This window comes from Alosa alosa, chromosome 14, assembly GCF_017589495.1.
Source record: "Alosa alosa isolate M-15738 ecotype Scorff River chromosome 14, AALO_Geno_1.1, whole genome shotgun sequence".
In the NCBI taxonomy this organism is placed as follows: domain Eukaryota; kingdom Metazoa; phylum Chordata; class Actinopteri; order Clupeiformes; family Clupeidae; genus Alosa; species Alosa alosa.
In genome coordinates this window covers 30,555,465-30,577,264 of record NC_063202.1, presented here as the reverse complement: position 1 = coordinate 30,577,264, position 21,800 = coordinate 30,555,465, and the positions used below count along the sequence as shown (strand labels likewise).

Here is a 21,800-nt window from a genome sequence, read left to right as displayed (position 1 = left end):
CTTTGTGTGTGTGTGTGTGTGTGTGTGTGTGTGTGTGTGTGTGTGTGTGTGTGTGTTTGTGTGTGTGTGTGTGTGTGTGTGTGTGTGTGTGTGTGTGTGTGTGTGTGACCCACATTATACTCTACAACGCAACAGAGCAGGCATATGTGGGGTGAAAAAAAGCACTACATATGTTTCACACATATGCTTCCTACACCTTACTTGTTTGGAGAGACATATTTTTTCTTTCCATTGGGCTTGAGTGAGATGGTCCTGGGGTAACAGTTGTGCAGAGCATCCACTGAAGACAGAGGGGGGTAATGCAGCATTATGGCTGCGAGCACAACGGCTGTCTAAATCTGCCACACTGTCCACAGCATCTGTCACACAGCAATCTGCCCAGCCCTGGAAGAGAACTAACAAGACTTAGATTTTTATTCTGCAAATTGCACTGTGTTTCCATATAACTCCAGATCCAATATTTCTGGCTGTAGCCATTTTAAAAAAAATATATATATATATAACCTCTGGTGCTGTCCATGTTTTCTGTATTCACATGAAACATATGGCCCTTAATTTGCCCCGTATCCTTTCAGCTTCACCGTATTTCTAGAATAGATCAAAAGCGAACTATTCCTTAATGGCTCTGGAGAGGCAGTTTTAAGAAACTGTGCTGAGGTATCCCACAGCATCATCTGAGCGTGTAATATCAGGATAATGTTGTTGCAGGCAGAAAAGCAAACCTTGTCGTTTAACCTGGCTGGCCTCAGGAGGGCTCGCTTTTAATTAGCAAAGGCTAACGCACTGACCTTGGGCCAGCACCGTGTATTTGGAATCCATGCACTCATAGATGGCTTCAGCTCTTATGGGAGGGTGAGAGAGATGGGGGGGCAAAGGGATATGGAGAAAAAGGTATGTGTGTGTTGATGTGTGTATGTGTGTATATGTGTGTTGCCATGGAGGCAGGGTACACACTGGAGTAGACGCGGGTGGATTGAGAAGCCACATTTCCCCTGCCCCTCTCTCTAACTAAGCTGTATTGCGGCGAGTCATTTAATGCTCAAGTGGACAAAGGTATTAGCTCAGTCAGTGGTCTGGAGCAGACTGTTTCTCTGTGGCCCTGCCTGCTGTCTCCCTCTCCCTCACTCCCACTCTCTCCCTCTCTCTTTCTCTCTCTCTCTCTCTCTCTCTCTCTCTCTCACTATACGTATCTCTTGGCTCCAGAGCCCAGCGACTAGCTGTTTCCTACCACTCAGCAGCTTTTCTGCTACAAGTAATGGCTCTCAGTCGTAGGTAATATGTGTTTGCACTCCTTTGTGTGTGTGTGTGTGTGTGTGTGTGTGCACACGTGTGAATGTGTGTGTTTCCAGAGGGTGGTCTGAGATAGACTTGAGAGTCTCTGTGCCGTGCAGTGTATTGCCTTGTCTTTGTTGACTGCTTGTCTTTTGTTCAGTGCTGGGTGAGATGATAGAAATAGCAGCCTCCCTGAGGGAAAGAAAGGGTCACATATTGAAAAGAGAAACAACACAGTGTGCAAGATAATAAAAAGGAAACATTTCCCTGCTTGTATGAGTCCATTTCTGACTTGTATATACCCTCATGAGTAACGCATCGACCAAACATACTGTATGTGTTAAGTCCTCTTTTCAATGTGGACAGTAAATCTTTCCCCTGCAAACAAAAAGCTGTGAAAACACCTTGCTGTCATTCTCTGTTTCTCTTTAGAATGTTCTATTTTTACCTTTACATTTAGTGCATTCTATTCCTGTCACCTGTGCCCTGTTAGGTGAAGCATACTAATCACCTGAATGGTAAATTGTGTGGAGGGAAGAGAAAGTACTGTCTGCTGATGATAACAGAAATCGAGGGGGATGTGAGAGATAGAGAGAGGGAGAGAGAAAGGTGGGGGTTGTGGCACTCAGGAGTCGACCCCTCACACAGCGTTGCGGACTCGGGGCAGAGAGCCAGAGCGCTGTGACTCCTGGTCCCCGTTTAGCCATTGACTTTCAGCGTGACCCTCATTACCGCGGCAACCTTCTGCCGCGCGGCTGCCGCCCTGCAAGATGGTGCAGGCGGAGAGGGAGAGAGAGAGAGAGAAAGAGAGAGAGGGGGATAGAGAGAGGGATAGAGAGAGGGAGATGAGGTGCGGCTGGCCCTCCGAGAGAGGCCTGGGCGAGTCGGGCAGATGTCTTTCAGTCAGGGACTGGAACATGTGTCTAGCCCCGGGACGGCAGCCGTCAGTGTAGCCAGGGCTTGTCTTCAGCTCCTCCTGTCCCTCCCACTCTGTCCTCCTCTCTCTATCTCTCTCTGCCCTCCTCCTTTTCATATTTTTTCTCCACTGCTCTGAATCCATCTTTTTTCCTCTCCCTCCCCCTCTCTTCTCCGTGTTTCCTCTGGTTGTATATCTCCACTATCATCCTCACATCCTGTGCCAGAGACTGCATCAGTAAAGTGTCAGGAGTCTCTGCAGCAGCAGTGGTAGCGAGGTTAGCGCCGTGCTAAGTGTAGTGTGGCCTCCTCTTCTTCCACTGTGGGTGTCACACCTCCACTTCCTGTCCCCCTGATTCTATTTGTTTTTTCAGTTCCTGGGGCGGCGTGCAGCGCGGGGGTAACTCTAGCCCTCGGCCCGTGGCGCTGACCCGCTAATCAGTCCTCACAAAGAGGCCGTCTCACAGGCTCTAATTTGAACTAAAACCCAATTAGGTCCTTTTTCCGGAACAATAAAGTTCTTCCCTCACAAGGTCAGGGTGTGTGCCCATCTAGAGTGGGGTTTTAACTAACATCTGTCCAGCAGACTCGCCTCATGCCTCTGAAAACACAACACTACTTGTAGCCTACAGACACAGTCAAACGCGAGCTACATCCTGCCCTCCCACTTTTAAAAGACTACAACGCACTCATAAACACCCCTTCTCTTTCCACTGTCCTGACTTTGATCATTTGGATTGATAGAGAGGAGAGAGAGAAAAGAAATCCAAACAGAATGGTGATTTTTATTTTGTCTTTTCTTTCGGGCCTCTTTTGCTCTTTGAAAACAAAGGGTGTCTGTTTGCAGGGCGGTGTCTGCTGCTATCACTGTGGGAACCCAATCAGCCTGTCATTTCCGTAGCTGATGTTCTGTTGTTTGCCCCGGCTCCCCTGGAATAATACGCCTTTTGTGTGCCACCGGTGGGCAAGCGATAAAGTTTCGCCCAGGACGGGGATGTGTTTGCATCTCCACGTACGCACCGCGGTGACAAAGGAACAGAGCGTGGTCTGGCCACAAGAGTTAACGTGCAGCGATCGGGCAGAGATAGTTTCATACACAGCACACTGGACATGCACTCAGGAAAAAAGCCATTTTCTCACTCTGCAATCTTTGCAATTGTACTCCATTCCGAAGCAGTTTTTCTCCCTCTATTAAATATAGCCTCTAATGTTGAAATGGCAGTTAGGACTCAAATTTATGTGGCACTTACTCAGGAGAGGTCAGGGAGGCCACCGGCCGTTTTGTTCGACCCCTGCTACTTAATGCAGGAGACAAAAGCCTATTTAACCATTTACCTGCTCGCCAATCAATACTAGCCCGAGGCTGACAGCAGCGCGTTCCGTCTGGCCTTGCAGCTCACCATCTCATAGGGAGGCAGAGAACAAAGCCCAATTATTCTCAGCCGTCGCTAATAATGCAGCATCTGAAATGGGTTATCATCAACAGGCTTAACGCAATAACACCCTCTGCCATTTTTATGAGCTCTTGACCTGTGGTCAATCATTTTGTTGATGAGATGTTAGTTCTGCCTGTGTCTTTGACAGTGTCTGGAACACAAAACGTGCCTGCAGACATGTGGGCATACACATGCATCCTCTTACATACACCCGTTTATAGACACAGACATACACACACACACACACACGCACACACACATACACACAAACTAATCATGTTGAGGACCTCCCTTTTCCTGTGGCAACTAATGATTGACATTTTGTGCCTGGCCAGTCATTTAAACCATATGCTGCCCGCATGTGACCACAGCGCTAAGCTACGTCACCAGAGTCAGGCAAAGCCACTGACTTCCAGCCAATGAAAATAAGCACAGAGGATGGTGATTTCTCCTATTCTCCTTTTTTTTCAAGAAACGGACCTTCAATGTTTGCCTTTTAATAATGCACATGATTGATAGCCCAAGTCCCGCACACAATAACGGGGGCCTGGCTAGGTGTCTCTGCGGTGACTTGTTGGCCCAGAAAAGCAGCAGCAGCAGCCTCAGCAGCGGGCGACGGGTAGGAAATCAGATATGAGAACAGGCCAGAGCTGAAGAAAGTCTGCAAACTTTACTGATGAGAGGAAAAAGCCCTCTCCAAGTCTCTTGTATAAAAGCCATCACTGTGTGGGTTTTTCTCTCTCTCTCTCTGCTGTCTCTCTCTCTCTCTGGAGTCAGAGCTTTTGATATACAGTTAAGACCTTTGATGGAATGGCTGTGCCAGGAGGGAAAGAGTGAGAGTGAGAGAGAGAGAAAAGAGGACAAGAGAGAAGGAAGAAGGAAGGGGAAAAGAAAGAGAGGACGGGTGGGGTTTGAAAAGAGAGAGAGACCAAGGAAAGAGAGAAAGAGGGAGAGAGGGAAGGGGAGGGAGGGATGGAGAGGAGGAGAGAAAAAAGCGTCTTTGAATGGTGGTTGGCGTTGGATGTTAACGCCTTGTGGGTTTTCTCTGCTCTCCTCACAGCAACTGTACGCCGCCCAGCTGGCCAGCATGCAGGTCTCTCCCGGAGCCAAGATGCCACCGCTGTCCCAGCCCCCCAACGCTGGCGCGCCCATCTCCCCCACGGGCCTCAAGAACGACAAGAGGTCCTCCAGCCCCGTCACTCAAGTCAAGGTATGCCTGCCTCCCCACTCCCCCACTCCCTCCCTCCCTCCCCGGCCACTCCACTGGTGCTTGACCCAGATCCACCCGGCCGTGCTGGTTCACTAAATCAGGAGAGGAGTGGAGAGGTGGCGCAGTACTGCTCGGTGCTGCTCTGCCATCCTGCCGCTCCACTGTTGGGAGGCCATCAATCTGCTACACTTTTACAAGCCTCCCACTCTCCCAGTTTCTTTTGCTCCCTCTCTCTTTCTCTCTCTTTTTCCTGCTTTCTCTCCAGCTGTCTCTCTCTTTCTCTCATTGTCTCTCTTCTCTCTCTGTCTCGCTCTTTCTCTCTCTCTCTCTCTCTCTGTTTCACTCTCTCTCAACCAGAACTCTGTGGACAGGGTTGCTATGGCTATGGTTGCTTGCAGACAGCAATTTCTGGAACACACAGTCTCCGATCACAAAGAACAACAGATCTTTTTTTTCTGTTTATTCATCCTTTCTTGCTGAGCAAAAACATTACATCACATGAGAGCCCTCCCCACACACACACACACACACACACACACACACACACAGAGACACACACAGTGGAGATGGCTCTTTCTGGTTGTCTTAAAATGAAGATGAACAACGGGACTTCTCAGGGGCTGGATGGCGGGGCTCAACACGTCTTCAGCTGAGAGCAGAGGGCAAATACATCATCTTTTCCCCCTCCTCCCCACCTCCCTCACCCTCTCTCCATCCTCCTTTTTTTCTTCTTTCATTGAGCGGCCTTAATCCAAAACACGTGCGCGTTTGGAAAAGTTGGGTTTTAATATCACTAAAACGAGGGGACGTAAATCATGTCAGTGGCGGTGCAGCGCGGGCTGCTATCCTCTTTAAGTGGCCGAGCTCCACGGACAGAGCTGAGAGGAGCCGGAGATGGGGCCGATCCCGATCCCGCTGTCACTGCTGCTGCTGCCTCTGCGCGCCACACAGTCTCTGCCGGTCCCATCCTCCTCACCCCCGGATGCTGAGGGGATTTGGGCTAATTAATTTCAGCCTGAAGAGCGAAACAATAGCACTGACATGAATTATCTCAAAGCAGCTCTTTAGGCGATGTCAAAAAGGGGTTGGGCTCGGATAACATGTGTGTGTGTGTGGTGTGTGTGTCTGTCTGTCTGTGTGTGTGTGTGTGTGTGTGTGTGTGTGTGTGTGTGTGTGTGTGTGTTTGTTGTGTGGGTGTGTGTGTGTGTGTGTGTTGGAGCTTTATCTCCTATTCAAGATTATGGGCGCAGTTATGCAAGATAAGCGCTAAGTGGCTGAGATCACATAGTATTAAGAATTCAACAAAGATGCTTGAGCGGCGTTGGATCCATATGCAGATATAGCTTGCTTAATTAGATTAGTAGTGTGTTTGGTTTGTCTACTTTTAGCTTAATTGAATGACAAACTGTTATTGGCAGTGCAGTATGAAGACCTTGAGGCAGACTCATGCACGCAGTGCCATCTGTTTGGACAAATACGCTCTCAGGCTCACAGTGAGACTCACTGAGAAGACATTTGCCTGTAAACAACCAGGAGCCATACACTGAATGTGTGTGTGTGTGTGTGTGTGTGTGTGTGTGTGTGTGTGTGTGTGTGTGTGTGTGTGTGTGTGTGTGTGTGTGTGCGTGTGTGCATGCCCGCATGCACATGTCAGGGTATTTATGTGTGCATATGTTTGTGTCAGTGACACAGTTAGTCTTACATTAGACTGTGGATGCCGTGTGACAGTGTCCCATTCATTTCAAAGGATTTCTGATTAACTCCAATGACATTGACTGGTTTTCACTTTCCTCTCCAAGCAGCACCCAGTACATGAGATGGGTTTATTTCCATTGTTCACTGGATGGCAAAAATCTAACTTGGTTAGAAATCAATCAGGTGTTCAGCTATGAATACATAAAAGGAAAACACTTTGAAAGACCGCCACATCAAGGATGAAATCTTTTTATTCATTTCTAAAATACAAACTGCAAGTGTCTGTCAAAGAGAAAGTGATTTAAACAGTGTTTTAGCCCGTGCTTTTTTCCAAGTGTAAAAAGAAGGAGGGAGAGAGAGAGAGAAATGGGGAAAGAGCGAAATAGCCGTAGGAGAACAGTTGGAGGAGATAAAGACGTGCTGAGTGTCACAACGGGCTTTAATTAATCAGAACAAAAGAGTGCTCTGACTGCCTGGGCGTACGCCCCCCCTCCGCTTTATGCCCTGCAGGTGAATGAGGAGCCCCTGCTCGCTTACTGGATGAGTAATTAGACTTCTTGTCGCTAATCACTGACTAGCTTTACCATGTCTCAGAGGTGAACTCTCTCTCTCTCTTTCTGTCTGTCTCTCTCTCTCTCTCTCTCTCTCTCTTCTCTCTCTCTCTCTCTCTCTCTCTATCTCTCTCTCTCTCTCTCTCTCTATGTGTCTCTCTCTCTGATTCTCCCCATGACCTCATGTCTTGGTTTTTCCTCTTTGGCCACACAGGAGGAGGCCCCCCTCAACCTGTCTGCCCGGCCCAAGACGGCCGAGTCCATCAAGTCCCCGACATCCCCCACACACAGCCTCTTCCATGGCAGCAAGAGCAGCCCGAACAGCCTGTCAGCCAAGGGGGGCATCCCCAGCCCCCTCGGACTCATGGGCCGCGGCTCCTCTCTGGGTAAGGACATCTGCCAGCTCGCCTGAAGTGTTTCTATACAACGTGTAGTGGCCATGGAGGATTGTTAGAAAGAAAGAGAGAGCGAGAGAGAGGGACAAGGTTTATTTGTTCAATTCTGGTGCCGACTATTGTTAGTTGTTAGTCAAAGAATGTTAACAAGAATGTAAAAGGTATCCACTGTATTGTGTTTATTCTATCATTTCTTTTCTGTGTGTCTATTTATTTATTTTTTGTTGAAAGTTGGAATGTGAAGGCTAGGTGTTAGATCTTCTCTGTGGGAAGCTTTGTGTGGTGCCATGGTTTTTCTGTGTCAAATAAAAACTGAAGGCATCGAGTCCAAAATTCACACAATCACTGACATGCGGCAGAAAGTATTTTTTTTTCATCTCGACGAAACTGCTTTAGCGCTTCACCGGATGCTTCAGCCAATCATTTGTTTTAAAAGCTCTCACACTTTGTCTGCCTCGTATGACGCCCCTTCAATCAAGCCTCCGTGTGTGCCACTGTAACTGTTATTAAACGTTCTCTTTCATTAAGCCCTCTGTCTGCAGTGGAGCTGCTCTCATTTCCCCTCTCGGGCTGGAGTGGGGCTTTGAACCCGGCCCGTTTGTTTTTGTTCTATTTCCACGTTTTTAACTGCTAGCCTCACCTCACTTTTATCTTTTTAATTATACCGAGAGGGAGTGCGACTCCAGCTCGAGATTGCTGCCTTATTTTTTCCGAGGGAGACGCCACACATGTTGTTTGCTGCACGGAGCGGAAATGCATATGCCCACAGTCTACGTGCAAACACACACACACAGACACATGAGAGTGTGTTGTGAGACCTCCCATTGAGTTTGTTTTATCACAGAACCTTGCCACTTGCGGCTTCATTTTGGTGCATTTGTGTTTGTGTGTGGGTTTGGTGTGTGTCTGCGGAGGTGTGTGTTGACGGATCAGTGCCCTTGCCCACAGACATCCTGTCCAGCCTGAACTCCACAGCGCTGTTTGGAGACCAGGACTCGGTGATGAAGGCCATCCAGGAGGCGAGGAAGATGAGAGAACAGATCCAGAGAGAGCAGCTCCAGCACCACCAGCAGGGCATGGAGGCCAAGCTCCAAGCCCTCACCAGCATGGGCCTCAACTGCCGCTCTGACAAGGCAAGTGCCCCCCCCCAACTTTCTTTCTCTGTCTCTCTCTCTCTATTTCTCTCTCTTTCACACACACACACACACACACAAACACACACACACACCACACACACATGCACTCTGGCTAAATCTCTCTTTTTCTGTTCAACTTATTCCTCTCTATCTCTTTCTGTCTCTCTAACATACACACTCTCTCTCTCTCTCTCTCTCTCTCTCTCTCTCTCTCTTGTCTGTCTCACTTATCTGTTCTTTGCGCACTTGGTCCTGTCTTAGAACTGCCTCTCACCACCTCCCTCCCTCCCTCCCTCTCATCCAGCACCAACTCTATTCTGTTCCTCTATGCGTCTGCCTGTCAATCTAGAACTGTGTGGCGCACCGGCTCTCCACCTCATTTTGACACCTTTCATTCAAGCCACCGCCACTCTCAATTACGTGCTGATTTGCCACTTACTGTATTTTCACAATTGTCGCATTGTCCTCTCCCAGCTCACTGCCACTTTCCTTAATTTCCTGAGAGGCACAAAGAGAAATACAAGTCTAGTAAAGTGTCTTTCTTCAATTTAGTCTATATTTTTTTCCTTTTTTTTAAATTGCCTTCCCTCACCACATTTTTTTGGCCTTTGAAGCATATCCAGAACAGCGATTTTGATTGGCGTTGGCATGGCAGACGGGGAGAGTGAAGGTTGGGGATGGTAGCGATGGCAGGACTTGAGGGAGTTTGAGAGGGAGCGCTGGGCGAAAGCAGAGCACTGGGCGAAAGGACCACGCTGGTCCGGGGGGTTGCCCTGTGTGTGTGCGTGTGTGTGCGCAGGGCCCAAGCTGTTGCGTCTCTGCCCAATTAGAGGCGACGTGCGGCCCTCGGCAGCCGCCGGTGAGGGACAGTCCCACTTTGTACCGACAGCGCACAGACTCCCAGGGACTCCCTTTAAAAATATCTTCAATCAATGAGTCAATCAAGGAGCGTGCAGAAATAAATAAATTAATTAATTAATAAAAAATAAATAATCGCCAGCTCCCATCTGATTGATGCCATATTGCCAGTTGGCTGACGGAGGCAGGCAGGAGCCGGGAGCTTTGACTCATTAATATTTCAACACCTGATACTTTCAACCGGCATCTTCAACTAGGTCAATGTATGTATAAAAAAATAAACGAAACATCCATGTCTTATCCTCTTTTTTTCTGAGTTTTAACGGGAGGGAGGATAGAAGCCGAGGCACTTGAGAGATCTGTGTCTGAGTGGGTGGCATCGTGCTCAACAGGCTCTGCTCTGTGTCGTGGCTTGTCTCCGGCATATGGTTAGACACCTGAATTAACTGTAAAATTAGGTCTGCTTTTTCTCCGCAATCCAAACAATGGAAGCTTTCGGGGCTCTAATACCCCAGACACTCACGGGTGTGCCCTTTTGTACGTCTCAAACAATTACATACCTCAAGCTCGTTCTTTGTTATGAGTCTGTGGGACAGCAGTTTGAATAGCATTCAAAGATCCAAAATGGAGTCCCAGGCATTTTCTTTGCATGTGCGTGTGTGAGTGTGTGTGTCTGTTCGCTTAAGCCTCAGGATTAGAATCTATTCTTCTGGGTCTTTTTTCCCCCTGTCCTTCCTTTTGTACCTGTTCCCTGGAGGTGGTTGTGGTATGCAGCCATCACCTGTAAACCGTCTCCTCACCCCACCTCCAAGCTGGAGACTCACGCACGCACACAAGGCGCTCCCGAGGAGGCCTCCCAGACTCCGGGGTGAGCTTGTGGTCAGCCAGGCAAGGGGAATATGCCGCTACATGACATGAATGCAGCCGGGCGAACAATGGCTGAAAAGGAGCGATTTCAACAGGCGGGACACACCTTTGGGGGCATTGTTCTTAACAGCCGGAGCTTGACGCTTTTTTTTTCTTTCTTTCTCCTGCCTGGCTTTTGTCCGGCTCCCGTTTTTGTCTCTGAGCAATTGTGAGGCGCCCCCAATGCTTTCAGGCCACTGCTTGAGCGCTCGGCTCAGGTGAGCTGTCTGCACGCTTTTTTCCCCCCAAAGTGGGTTGAGATCTGCTGCCACGCCAGACATCACTCCTCACCGCTCTTGCCCCGTCACTCCAGCCTGTACTCAGCCTGAGCAAGGCGGGAGAGAGAGGGAAGGGAGAACAGTTAGAGCAACAGTTAAGTGTGTGCACACATGTTTTTTTGTGTGTGTGCTTGTGTGTGTGTCTGTTTGTGTGAGTGTGTGAGAGAGAGAGAGTGTGTGTGTGTGTGTGTGTGTGTGTGTGTGTGTGTGTGTGTGTGTGTGTGTGTGTGTGTGTGTGTGTGTGTGTGTGTATTTCTAACAAAAACTTTGATGTAAGAGTAGAAGGTGACTCTGTGAAGACTAAAGGCAGCACAAGATCCTGGCTCTGACAGGGTAAGGGGAGGAACAACAAATAATAATTAGGGAGCACTATCAGTTCTGAAATATGCCTGGTATGTTTGGGTTATCGGGTTGCCATAGGTTACCGCATACACATCCCAAAGACTCCCTTTTCTTTTTTGAAGTCAATCAACCATCATTCTCGCAGCCTCTTGATTCACGGCCATTCCCATTTCCAAGCAGAGAATCATGTGATTTCTGTGGAAAAATACAACGGGAGGAAGGGAAAGGCCGATTGCTTCATATTTAGCATTCCATTGTTTGCTCCACAAGAATACCTGAAAACAGGTGTTCATAAATTCCCACTTGACCTCCTTAGTGAAGAACAGTGCTTCTTTGAATTATAACCCTCCCAACCCCACCCCCCACCCCACAACCTGAATTCCATTTGTTTCCCTTTATCTTGTAGAGCGAAGCAATCTGTCCTTTACTACCTCAAACCTGAAAGACAGGAAACAGAATTCTCCAGTACTATTCTCCATCTGAATGTGCCCCTGTGCCAGGCACACACTTTAATTGTCACCGCTAGAAATACTGCCCTGGGCCGGGCGACGGTAAAGAATACTGTGCTGTATTTCAGCGCCAGAATGAGGCGGAGCATCAGGGCAGGCCCACGTCAATGCAAACCGACAGTCCAAAGGGGTCTAAATGTTCCAGATAAAAGCTTTCACTTCGGTCAGTTTCCGAATATTAATATTTCAGCGTGGCTCCTCACCTGACATAAATAAAGCGCGCTCCTTAATAGCTACGCTCCCCGTCGGCTGTTTGGGAGTTTATCACAGTGAAAGCGCGCGCAGAGATTGTGGAAAGGTAACATAAATGGGATTACGGAGAGGTTAAAATCATCTACTGGGGCTGTAGTGAAGGATATTAAATATTGATTTATTCCCGTGTAACGACCGCGCGGCAGAGGGAGGCTAAGTGCTGCTTACAGATGGATCAATTCATCTTTTAATACAAAGTGTGTCCGAGAAGCACAATGGAGTGACCTGCATCCCTTCCTTCTCTTCCCTCTCTTCAAAGTGTTGTCCCCCTGTCACTGTCTATTCATTTTTTTCTGCTCAGCTCTCTCACTTGCACTCTCCTTCCTGGCCTGTCGCTGGCCCTCTCCCTCTCTCTCTCTCTCTCTCTCTCTCTCTCTCTCTCTCTCTCTCCTGACTGCCTCTCTCTCTTCTTTTTACTTCCTCCCTCACAGTTTACTGTTCCACTCTTGGTGCCCTGCTTCTACACTCCTCTGGCACTGTCCCTTTCTCTCTGTCTTGTTCTCTCTCTCTTTCTCTTCTCTCTGAGGAGAAAGGAAGGTTGCATTTGGTTCTCCTGTCCTCTAGGTGCACATGTAAAATATTCATGCTTTTTTGAAGCCCGTTTCAATGCCTGTATTTTTTTTTTATTTGTCTGTTTTTTACTTTGTCCCAGCAGTGAAAGAAAAGCTTTTACAACCCTTTCACAATTTACTTTTTTTGAAATATTTACAAAATGTATTATTGTCTGTGGAGGGCAATTACTTTATTCTATTATTTATCTGCCTTTCAGATGCTTTTACCATGAACAGTGCAGAAAGGACCACAGCACAGTCATACAGTACACTTACAATCCATCTGTTTCTCAACAGAAGGGACTGCATGACCCATACACTGTTCCATCCCAGTGACTGACAACACCTTCTTATCCTCCTTATTTCCCTTTCGTGCTCCATGAAAGCAGAGACATCGTTTCATAGATACAACAAACATACTGATATCGATATTTCAATTTTATTGTAGTTATCAGAGGACATTGACTTTTATGGCAGTATTTATATTTTATGCTATATATTTTAGCATATGTGCATATTGATGTATTGATATTTGTGTTGCTGGTGCCAGGTTTTTGACAGTGGAGACAGGACGCTGAGGGCTGTGAGCAGATAAAATATGTTCCTCTTTGCTGACTCCTTCCAAACTGGAATCAAAGGGTGAAAGGCCAGTGTATTAACCTATTGAACTGCCCCAGCCATGTATTCCTTGCACTTACCCCCCTTTACACACACACACACACACACACACACACACACACACACACACACACGCACAGAGAGAAAGAGAGAGAGAGAGAGAGAGAGAGAGAGAGAGAGACACACACACACACACACACACACACACCTCGCCTGTCTGTCTCTGCATCATTGATGAGCGGAGTATTCACCCTTCTTGCATCCCGCAAACGAAGCCCTGAAATATTCAAATGGAGCTTTGCTGGCGCTCCTCAAAATCCTGACTCTTAACCTTTTGGATCGGGAAGCAGTGTGTGCCTTGCCACCCCACCCCACCCCCAGCCCCCTCCCTCCCTCCCTCCCTCGCTCTCTCTCCCCTCACAGTGTGCTTGGGCCCCCATTCACACAGGCCTTAACAAAGACCAGGAGTATAATCTTGTCTGGTCTACAGCCCTGGAAGCAATTTTCTGCTCCTTTTTGGGCTCCTGTCTTCGAAATTGCCAGCCCAGGATTTTTTGGCCGCAAAGTAAATTCTGCCATACATGGGTTCGACCATCCAAATTTGATTATTCCCTGTGCTTCAGACACTGTCGGTGCCCAGCAAGTGCCATTGTCCAGCGTCGCTCACATTAATGCTTTGTTCCAATTGGTCATATCTGCCAAAAGAATAAAAATAGCCAGGGCCTCTGAATCAGAGTCAGAGCACTTGACTGTGTGAGTGTGTGTGTGAGAGAGTGTGTGTATGTGTGTGTGGGCAGATGGCCCGGGCCACATCTGAAACAATGCCATCTACTTTTCTCCCTCCGTCCTGCCTCTCCTCCAGGAAGACATGAGAGCTGCCTGGCCCCATTGATGGCTCCTGATTTTCCACCGTCGCTGCATAAAATCAGACGCTGCCAAAGAACCGCAGCCGGCCCAAAAAAGAGAAAGAAAGAAGGAAAAAAATGTAACAGGCCCCCCGAGCCCCCGACCTGCACAGCTCTACTTTCACCAGAGATCACACAACAAAGTGCCTGGAGAGAATAGAGGCCACAATGGGTCATTTATGCACAGCCATATTGGGACAGAAAGCACGGAGTGGGCATATAAAGAGTCTTCTGTCCTCCAGGTCATGTGGCGGGGGATTGTCTTCTGGTCCGTCGCCGCCCCCCTCCCTCCCCTACTCCCCCCAACCCCCGACGTCTATTGTAAATAGATGGTATGATAAGAGCGAAACCGAGGTCCCACTTAACAGACCCACGAGGACTTGCTGAACAGTTCAGGGTCAGTTAGAACTGGAAACCCATAAAAAGCCATGAGCAAATGAGCTCAGCACAGCGGCAAGAGGAAAAGCGCCACCACTTTGAGCTCGCCTTTATGGCTGTGCGATGGCAAGCATGAAACGGATCATTTACGAATCCAGTTCAGAGGTTGGGGAATGTTGCGAGGCCAGCTTTTACTTCCCCTTAGCCCGCAATATCATAAAAATGACTCGATGACGGCGGCAACATATCCCATCATGGATGCAAACAAAAACAAAACAAATAATTAAGAAGGAGGAGAAGAAGAGGTATACGCTGGCGAGATGCCTGGATTGGGGGGGGGGGCTACTAGCTCATACCCGGCATCCCAGTGTAATGACCCTAATTGAAGTAAGATGCAGGGAAGCCATCTCCTCTTTAAACAAATGAGGTGGCTCTTTGGCTTTGGCCTGCCGGGCTGGAGGATTCGGGGGCAGTCATCCAGAGGCTGTCCCTATGATCCTGTGCCCACCAGTAGAGGTACTGTAAGTCCGAGAGGGTGCGGGCCCATGGCGCGCTGCCGTGAGGCCCACTGCCTGTTAGGAGACCTAAAGGTTGAGAGTCTGTGAGCATGAAGCCCACTGGTGAGCACAGAGCAGCCGACCGCATGAAAGCCTCTCTTGGCTCACCGCACGACTGGATGTGCTTAAGACTAAATGCTTTGAAACTACCAACTACTGGAGAGCGGGCGAAATTATAAATAACATGGCGATTGGTTAGGAGGGAATTAGAACCAGATGAAGGGCTAAACGACTGTGGAACAAAAGGCAATCTTGCTGCTGTGCACCGCACCTCAGCGAGGCAGAGAGAATGCACGAGGCAGGCAGACATACAGGGGGCTTCAAAAGGCCTGCAGGTCTCATAATTAGTCAGATGTGGAGTTTGACAGCGGCGAGGACACACAAAGGCCTCAATTCTTCTCCGGGCTCCGAGAGACGTTCTCCAGGTGTGTGACAGACAGAACACGCTGTATTCTCTACGCTTAGTAGAAAAAGCAAGGACAGCCACCCATTGTGCCCTTGTGTCCAATGTGTCGTTTTTTTTCTTCTTCTTCTTCTTCTTCTTCTTCTTCTTCTTCTTCTTCTTCTGCTTCTTCTTCTTCTTCTTCTTCTTCTTTCCTCATGGAGGTATTTGCCTTGTGCACCTGGGCCTTGGGGAAAGTAAATTACTAATGCTCTGTTACTTGCACCTGTCTGAGTCACGTATTGTGCAGCTCAGCTCAATGTCACTTTTCTCCTGCATAATGAAAAGCACTCCAAGCAGTGTTATGTTTAACAGTGTGCACAGCTCTTTTTGTTGCTGGCCGAACAATGTGGGACATTCGAACTGTGCGGTGCTCTAATGCCACAAAGCCTGAAAATACCGGTCCAGCACAATTGGTATTATTTCGGAGCTGCATTGGAGAGCAGGAACAATTCAAGGCCATATGGCTTGGGCCAGAGCTATTTATACAGGAGGAAGAACGTCAGGAGCTGCTGCGTGATGCCTAAGTACAGGGTAGACAGCAGCACAATGCCGAGGGCCGCTCCTGCCCTCGCTACCCAAAATATGCCCTGCGGCCGGCGCGAGCGTCCTCCGGCACATGTTCTGCGGCCAGCATGATTAAAACCTTAGCCCCAGCGCTGACATGGGCCCGCGCTGGCTCTGGATTAAATGTTAAGAAGTTCCACAAGGGCTGCCATCGACAGCCCTCCGCACTATTACTTCACTGTGCAACCATGCCTCCTTCGAACAAAATGCATTTGTAACCAAATTTGAGACAAAAAAGGGCTGGGGAGCGGATAGGATTATTGTGGGTGTCTTTTTCCACTTCAGCTTGGAGTGCACGGCTATAATTTTAGATGTGGGATTGGAGGCTGCATGCTGAACTCATTTGAGGGAAGGACCAGTTGTTTGCCAGAGGCAGTGGTCTACACGGGAGGGGCACATCTCTTGCATTGTTTTCCCCTCTCTCTCTCTCTCTCTCTCTCTCTCTCTCTCTCCTCTCTCTCTCTCACTCTCTCTCTCTCTCTCTCTCACTCTCTCTCTCTCTCTTTCTCTCACTCTCATTCTTTCTTCCTCACACAATCATATATATTTCCTTTTTCTGTCTCTCTTTCTCTCTATCCCTCTTTCTTTGACACCCCTCCTCTCTTAACCAATCTCTCCCTATTCTATCAACATTTTTGTTCCACTTTTTTCACCGCATTTGCTGAAGGGAGGTGTTCTTGCCATCTTCCTCAATGCGGTGCACATTATAAATATCCTTTATAGCATGCTACTGTAGTTACAGGGAGCTTCTAGTGAGCATCTCTACCTGGCTGGACACCCCTGTCCCTGGGTGCTTCACGTCCTTTACTGCTCTTCAGTAGCGGAGTGATCAGTAAAAATTTAATGACACCATAAAATAATAAAAATGCCATTAATTTATCACAGCACTTCATGCCGTGGTAGTAAAGTAACATTAGTCCACTGAATATTTTTTGAGCCTTCAAACAAAAAAGCCTGATGCCATGCATATAAATTATCTCCATAATTTCTACTTCAATACTAATGCTCCGATATAAATTACGTACGTTATAACCAATAAGTATATAAAACATAGTATATAAAATTTAATGGAAATTCGTTGTGCAATATTGTGAGGAAGTCACTCTCCAGGTTTAAAGTCCATTTATACTCGCTAACACTGAGAGTATGTTCTCAGTTGTGTTTTCTCATTTGAGTTAATGCACTCGAGTCAGTCTTTATTATTTCCTTTGCTACCTAATTAAGAGCAAAACCTGGAGCAGTTTGGTTGATGATTAAGGTGGAGCAGCAGAGTCAGGTGCAGTAATAAAGGCTTAATTCCATAACTAGCTTTGTTGAGAACTGGTCCCAGGCGACTGGTAGGCTGATGTTGGTTAATGACCGGTCTCTCAGTGTGCGGTGCATGGGGGAGAAGTTTCGTGCTGAAGCAGTTATTAATGAAACTCAGTGATGGATGGCTCTTGTTCTCTATCCTCTCTCAGCCCGATGTGGAGTGTAATGATCATGAGTTTATAAAAGGGGTTGATTGATCAGAGGGGGCCAGGGCACAGCGGAGGAGGGACCAGTCCGCTCATTCATTATGAGGAGCCCACAAACTCAGACAAGCATAGATACTACTGGTCACACACACACACACACACACAGACAGACACACACAAATCTACACAAAGATATTTTCTCATAATATTTTCGCACTCTTCTATACACACATACACTTTCAAAGAAATAAATCTGTTAGCACACACATTACATTATACACACACACACTAAAGAGCATTGTGACACACACATGTACACACACAAAATCCCTTGAAGATCGAGTTCTCTTCTGCTAGTGGGCTGCGGAGCATTGCAGGCTCTGTCGAGCCTGTCCCGCTAATCGCACATCCGTCAATTTGTCATCAGGACGCTGAGCCTCTTTCATTAAGTGCAATAATGTGGCCTGGTGATGAATACTCCAGGGGCCAGGACGATTCGCACCAGACGAGACGGGTGTGTGTGTGTGTGTGTGTGTGTGTGTGTGTGTGTGTGTGTGTGTGTGTGTGTGTGTGTGTGTGTGTGTGTGGCACCACCGAGACACATGCGCGTGGCGCTCCATCTTATCTTTATAAAGCGGCCCCCTCCCATCAGGGCCTGCCACGTATATCATAATTAGAAAACACTTAAGTAAGCAAAGCAGGGCCCGCAAGGCACTGCCCGGTGACAGACCGGTAAGCAGGTAGTGGTTAATTGTAAATCAGAATCACTCAGATGCCCATGAATAATGACTGTTCCCTGAAGCGTGATGGTAAATGGCTAGTACTTCTCTCCCCTGTATTTTGTCCATTTTTATGAGTAATGGTTGAATAGATAATACGCACGTGGAAGATCAGAGTTCAGCGAGCAACTTTAATCCCAGTTAATATTTTTTTATGTACTTCTCATGCCATGTTGAGTTTAGACAATTTAATTTAGGAGATCAACTGAATCAACAGCATGTGTTTAATTAATGGTGTACAGCTTTACTAAAGTTTTGAATATGAGAAGGGATAAACCAGTCAGGACAAAACTCTTAATTTATATAGTTTATAAAAGAAGTATTTTTTTACATTCCTAATGTAGATGAGCTGTTGACAACTTAAGATGTGGCATTCAGTGTGTGAGGCAAAACTGTGTATGTGAGAACAGAAGCTCCCTAGTGGGTCTTTCGTCAGAAAACAAACAAAACGAGCAAAAAAAGCCCCAGAAAACAGCAGGGCTGAAAGATTAATGTGTGTGTTGGTGTCTGTGTCTGCGTGTGTGGCAGGGGAGCTGTAAGTATTGTGTTGGGAGCCCACCTGAGTGACTGAACAAACTACGTGTGATAGGCATCCTGGAGGGGGAAAAAAGACAAGGCGGCAAAGAAAAAGAGACAGGAGAGTGAGAGATGGGAGTTGGGGGTGGTGAGGGGACGGGAGGGGACGGGAGGGGAGGGGACGGGGCGGCTGACAGGCATACAGACAACACACCTTTGGCAGCGGTAGATTGAGCACTCACACTGGGAGTAAAGCAAACGCTCTCTTCCGAGCCCTCCAAGCCCTAGCAGCGCGTCTGCTTTTAGCGTCCCTCCAGCTGGATCTGTGGTGGAGAGATTATTTGTATCATGCCGAGTCAAAGTGTCCATCTCCTACTTCAGTCTTTAGAGAAGGAGACAGCCCCTCTGCTAATGCCCTGCGCATTCACTGCAGAACTAGGTCATTTAACAATGGAGTGAGCAGCAGTCGGCACTCTCCCCCTGCATAATACATTAAGTGTAATGTGCACAGACTATTCAGAGGCCCCCCGAAAGCTGTTATTTTATTCTGTAAATGCACACGGACATGACATTTAATATTGTCATCGCACGCTGAATGACAGGGTTTCGTTGTGCTTCAAGTACAACACGATGCCAAGTTTAATCTGAGCATAAAGCAACATGACAAAAGGGAAAACACGGTGTGTTCTTTAAGGCATGAACCCTGAATAAATGATAGGCAGTGAGCTCTGGGCACTGGAGACCCGGTCTTGTTCGACAAAGATAACAGGAGGAGGAAGCAGGGAAAAAAGAGGGAGGGAAGGGAAGAAAAACTCCCTGGCTAGAGGTCCCATGCTCCATTGTCTGAAGCAGATGCTTGAGTGTATTGCAAATCCTTTTACCAGCGAAGGACTATTAGTGTTTCTAAATCATGTCTCGAAAACCTCACAGATAAGGGGGTTTCCTAAATATACTGTCCATCGACAGTAATGTATGACAGAAAGACGCATATTATAGTAATTAAATAGAATCGTAAAAAATCACCATAAGTAATGCCATATGTATTTCTCAGTGTATCTGTTTTTCTGATTGGCACGTGGAGTAATCTTTATACCTGTATGTTTTTGCAGGAGAGATCTCACTTCGACAGCCTGACTCATCCTTTGGCCAAGCTGGGAGAAGAAGTCAAAATTGGGCAGCGAGTCATAGATCTTACCAGACCAGAGGATCTAGATGGTAAGTAAACCTAGCTTGTTTTGTGGAAACAACAACATATACATCATCACTCTTTATTTTTACTTACTTTTTATTTTTGTCACAATGCGTCATAATTTCTGGTATCACACAGAAATTCCAGATCTACTTTATTGTAAAAATGCAGTATGCAAGAATATGGTGTATTTCCTTTTCCTTGAAGACCTGGGCCTTTACCAATGAGTTCCAACCCTCAGAGAATGACTCTTTAAATGACCTTCTTCCTTTTTGTTCGGTGGGCCTCAGGAAGCAATAGCCTGTTGAGTACTGAAGGGAGGATGGGCCGCATTCCAGGCCTCGACTGGATTCCTCCAGTATCAGAGGTGGCAGTGTGCTGGGCGCTCTGCTGAGATTTGTTGGGGCCATGTGTTGTTAGGCCTGCATGACGTCGAAGAGAGAGAAGAAGGGCCAGAAGTGTGTGTGTGTGTGTGTGTGTGTGTGTGTGTGTGTGTGTGTGTGTGTGTGTGTGGGAGAGAGAGAGAAAGGGTGTGTGTGTGTAAGGTTGGACAGAGGTTATTGGAGAAACTGTTTGAAGGTTTTCACAGGTAGGTGTTCAGAGGACAGGGTCTCGAGGACAAAGCTGGGCCTTCTCCACGCCCAGCCAAGGCTGCCTCTGGCGCTTGTTTGAGGTGCTGCGCGCAGAGGTGTAAATTCTGATAGCACCAGTGTGACAAAGCGTCATTTCTCTTTGTGGCCCTGATGCGTAAACAGTAGCAAGGGAACACTCCCCAGTGCCAATATTTGTCTGACGTAAATATTTGTCACTGTTTCTATGGCACTTCGGTGTTCCAGTGGGGAAGACATGGTCTCGATTCATTTTTTAAGTGACAAACTTGGAAGATGGGGAGATGGGGATTTCTCATGACAATGCTAGCGGCTCGCTGACTGGAAAAAAAAAATGTTGGGAGTTGGGAACACAATCTGGAATTGTCTTTTTTTGCAGAAAATAATGTGACCGCTTTCACACAACAAATCGACTTGTTTACAGCCCTATCAGAGTGGGAGATGATTTATTTACTTGGGCCACTTTCTCATGAAAATGCTTCTGCATGGAGAATTAGAAATGCAGTTTGTGGGACATTCCTCTCTCAGGCCACACTGGAGTTCATCCCACCCCGCCTGTCAGAGCCTCAGCCCCGGCCTCAGCCTCAGTCGGTTATCCGACAGGAACCTTTTCTATTTGTGGGAAGTCAGAAACAGCATTGAGGGCGCATAGCTAGTAGGTGGGATGTGGCCCCTACTGGTGCCTTGTCATGAATGGTGGAGGGTGGGGTGGTTTGGAACGAGCGAAGTGCAACGGCAAACGTGTAGCGACAGTGAGTTGCCTCTGCAGGAGGCAGATTAAGGGGCCGGGTCCGGGTACTGTGCTGTAGACAGACGGCAGGGATGAGTGCATAGCTCACCAGCACACTCACCGTCCTGTCTCATATCCCCACAAATATATTTGTCTGATGAGACGACCACGCCGACAACAACACACATGAATGATGTGAGTGACACACACATAAAAACAGGCTTCCTTTTACAATTAAAATGTATTTATGTCTGAAGGGATTAGACCTGTTTACTTTGGAAAGTCATCCTGGAATGCTTCCCCTAGAAAATATTGGGCTCACCAAGGAGTAAACAGTGACTCTTAAACAATATTAAATATGTTATGTAATCGCAAGGAATTATTTTAATATGTCTGAACGTAGTAGTATTTTTTATTCAAAATTAAATTAATGATATATATATCGAAAGTATCATTATTATGTAATAGTATCATTATATCATTATTAAAGTATTATTATATATATATATATATATATATATATATATATATATATAAAGTATCATTATTGTCATTTCAATTATACCTTAAGAGGTAAGAAAGCAAAAAAGAGTTTGTGAATTGATGTGCCCCAGTAGTGGCCCAGTGCCCTAGCAGTGTTAAGTACTTAGAGTTCTTTCTCTCTTCATAAGTTTCAAGAGGAGGTAAATTAATGAGTGTTACCTCTCAGGATGAGTTACCCCCCTGGCATACCAGCATTGGGCTTTCC

General features: G+C 47.2%; 1 protein-coding gene across 12 annotated transcripts in view; it reads left to right on the top strand.

Moving 5' to 3' along the window:
* Window positions 1-21,800, top strand: part of sox6 (SRY-box transcription factor 6) — a 166,706-nt gene that overhangs the window by 130,613 nt on the left and 14,293 nt on the right. For all 12 annotated transcript variants that reach the window (XM_048262739.1, XM_048262738.1, XM_048262736.1 and 9 more), the window contains 4 exons: window positions 4,684-4,833; window positions 7,294-7,465; window positions 8,423-8,607; window positions 19,635-19,740. In XM_048262739.1, coding sequence (XP_048118696.1) covers window positions 4,684-4,833; window positions 7,294-7,465; window positions 8,423-8,607; window positions 19,635-19,740 — 613 coding nt within the window. The remainder of the gene's footprint in view (window positions 1-4,683; window positions 4,834-7,293; window positions 7,466-8,422; window positions 8,608-19,634; window positions 19,741-21,800) is intronic.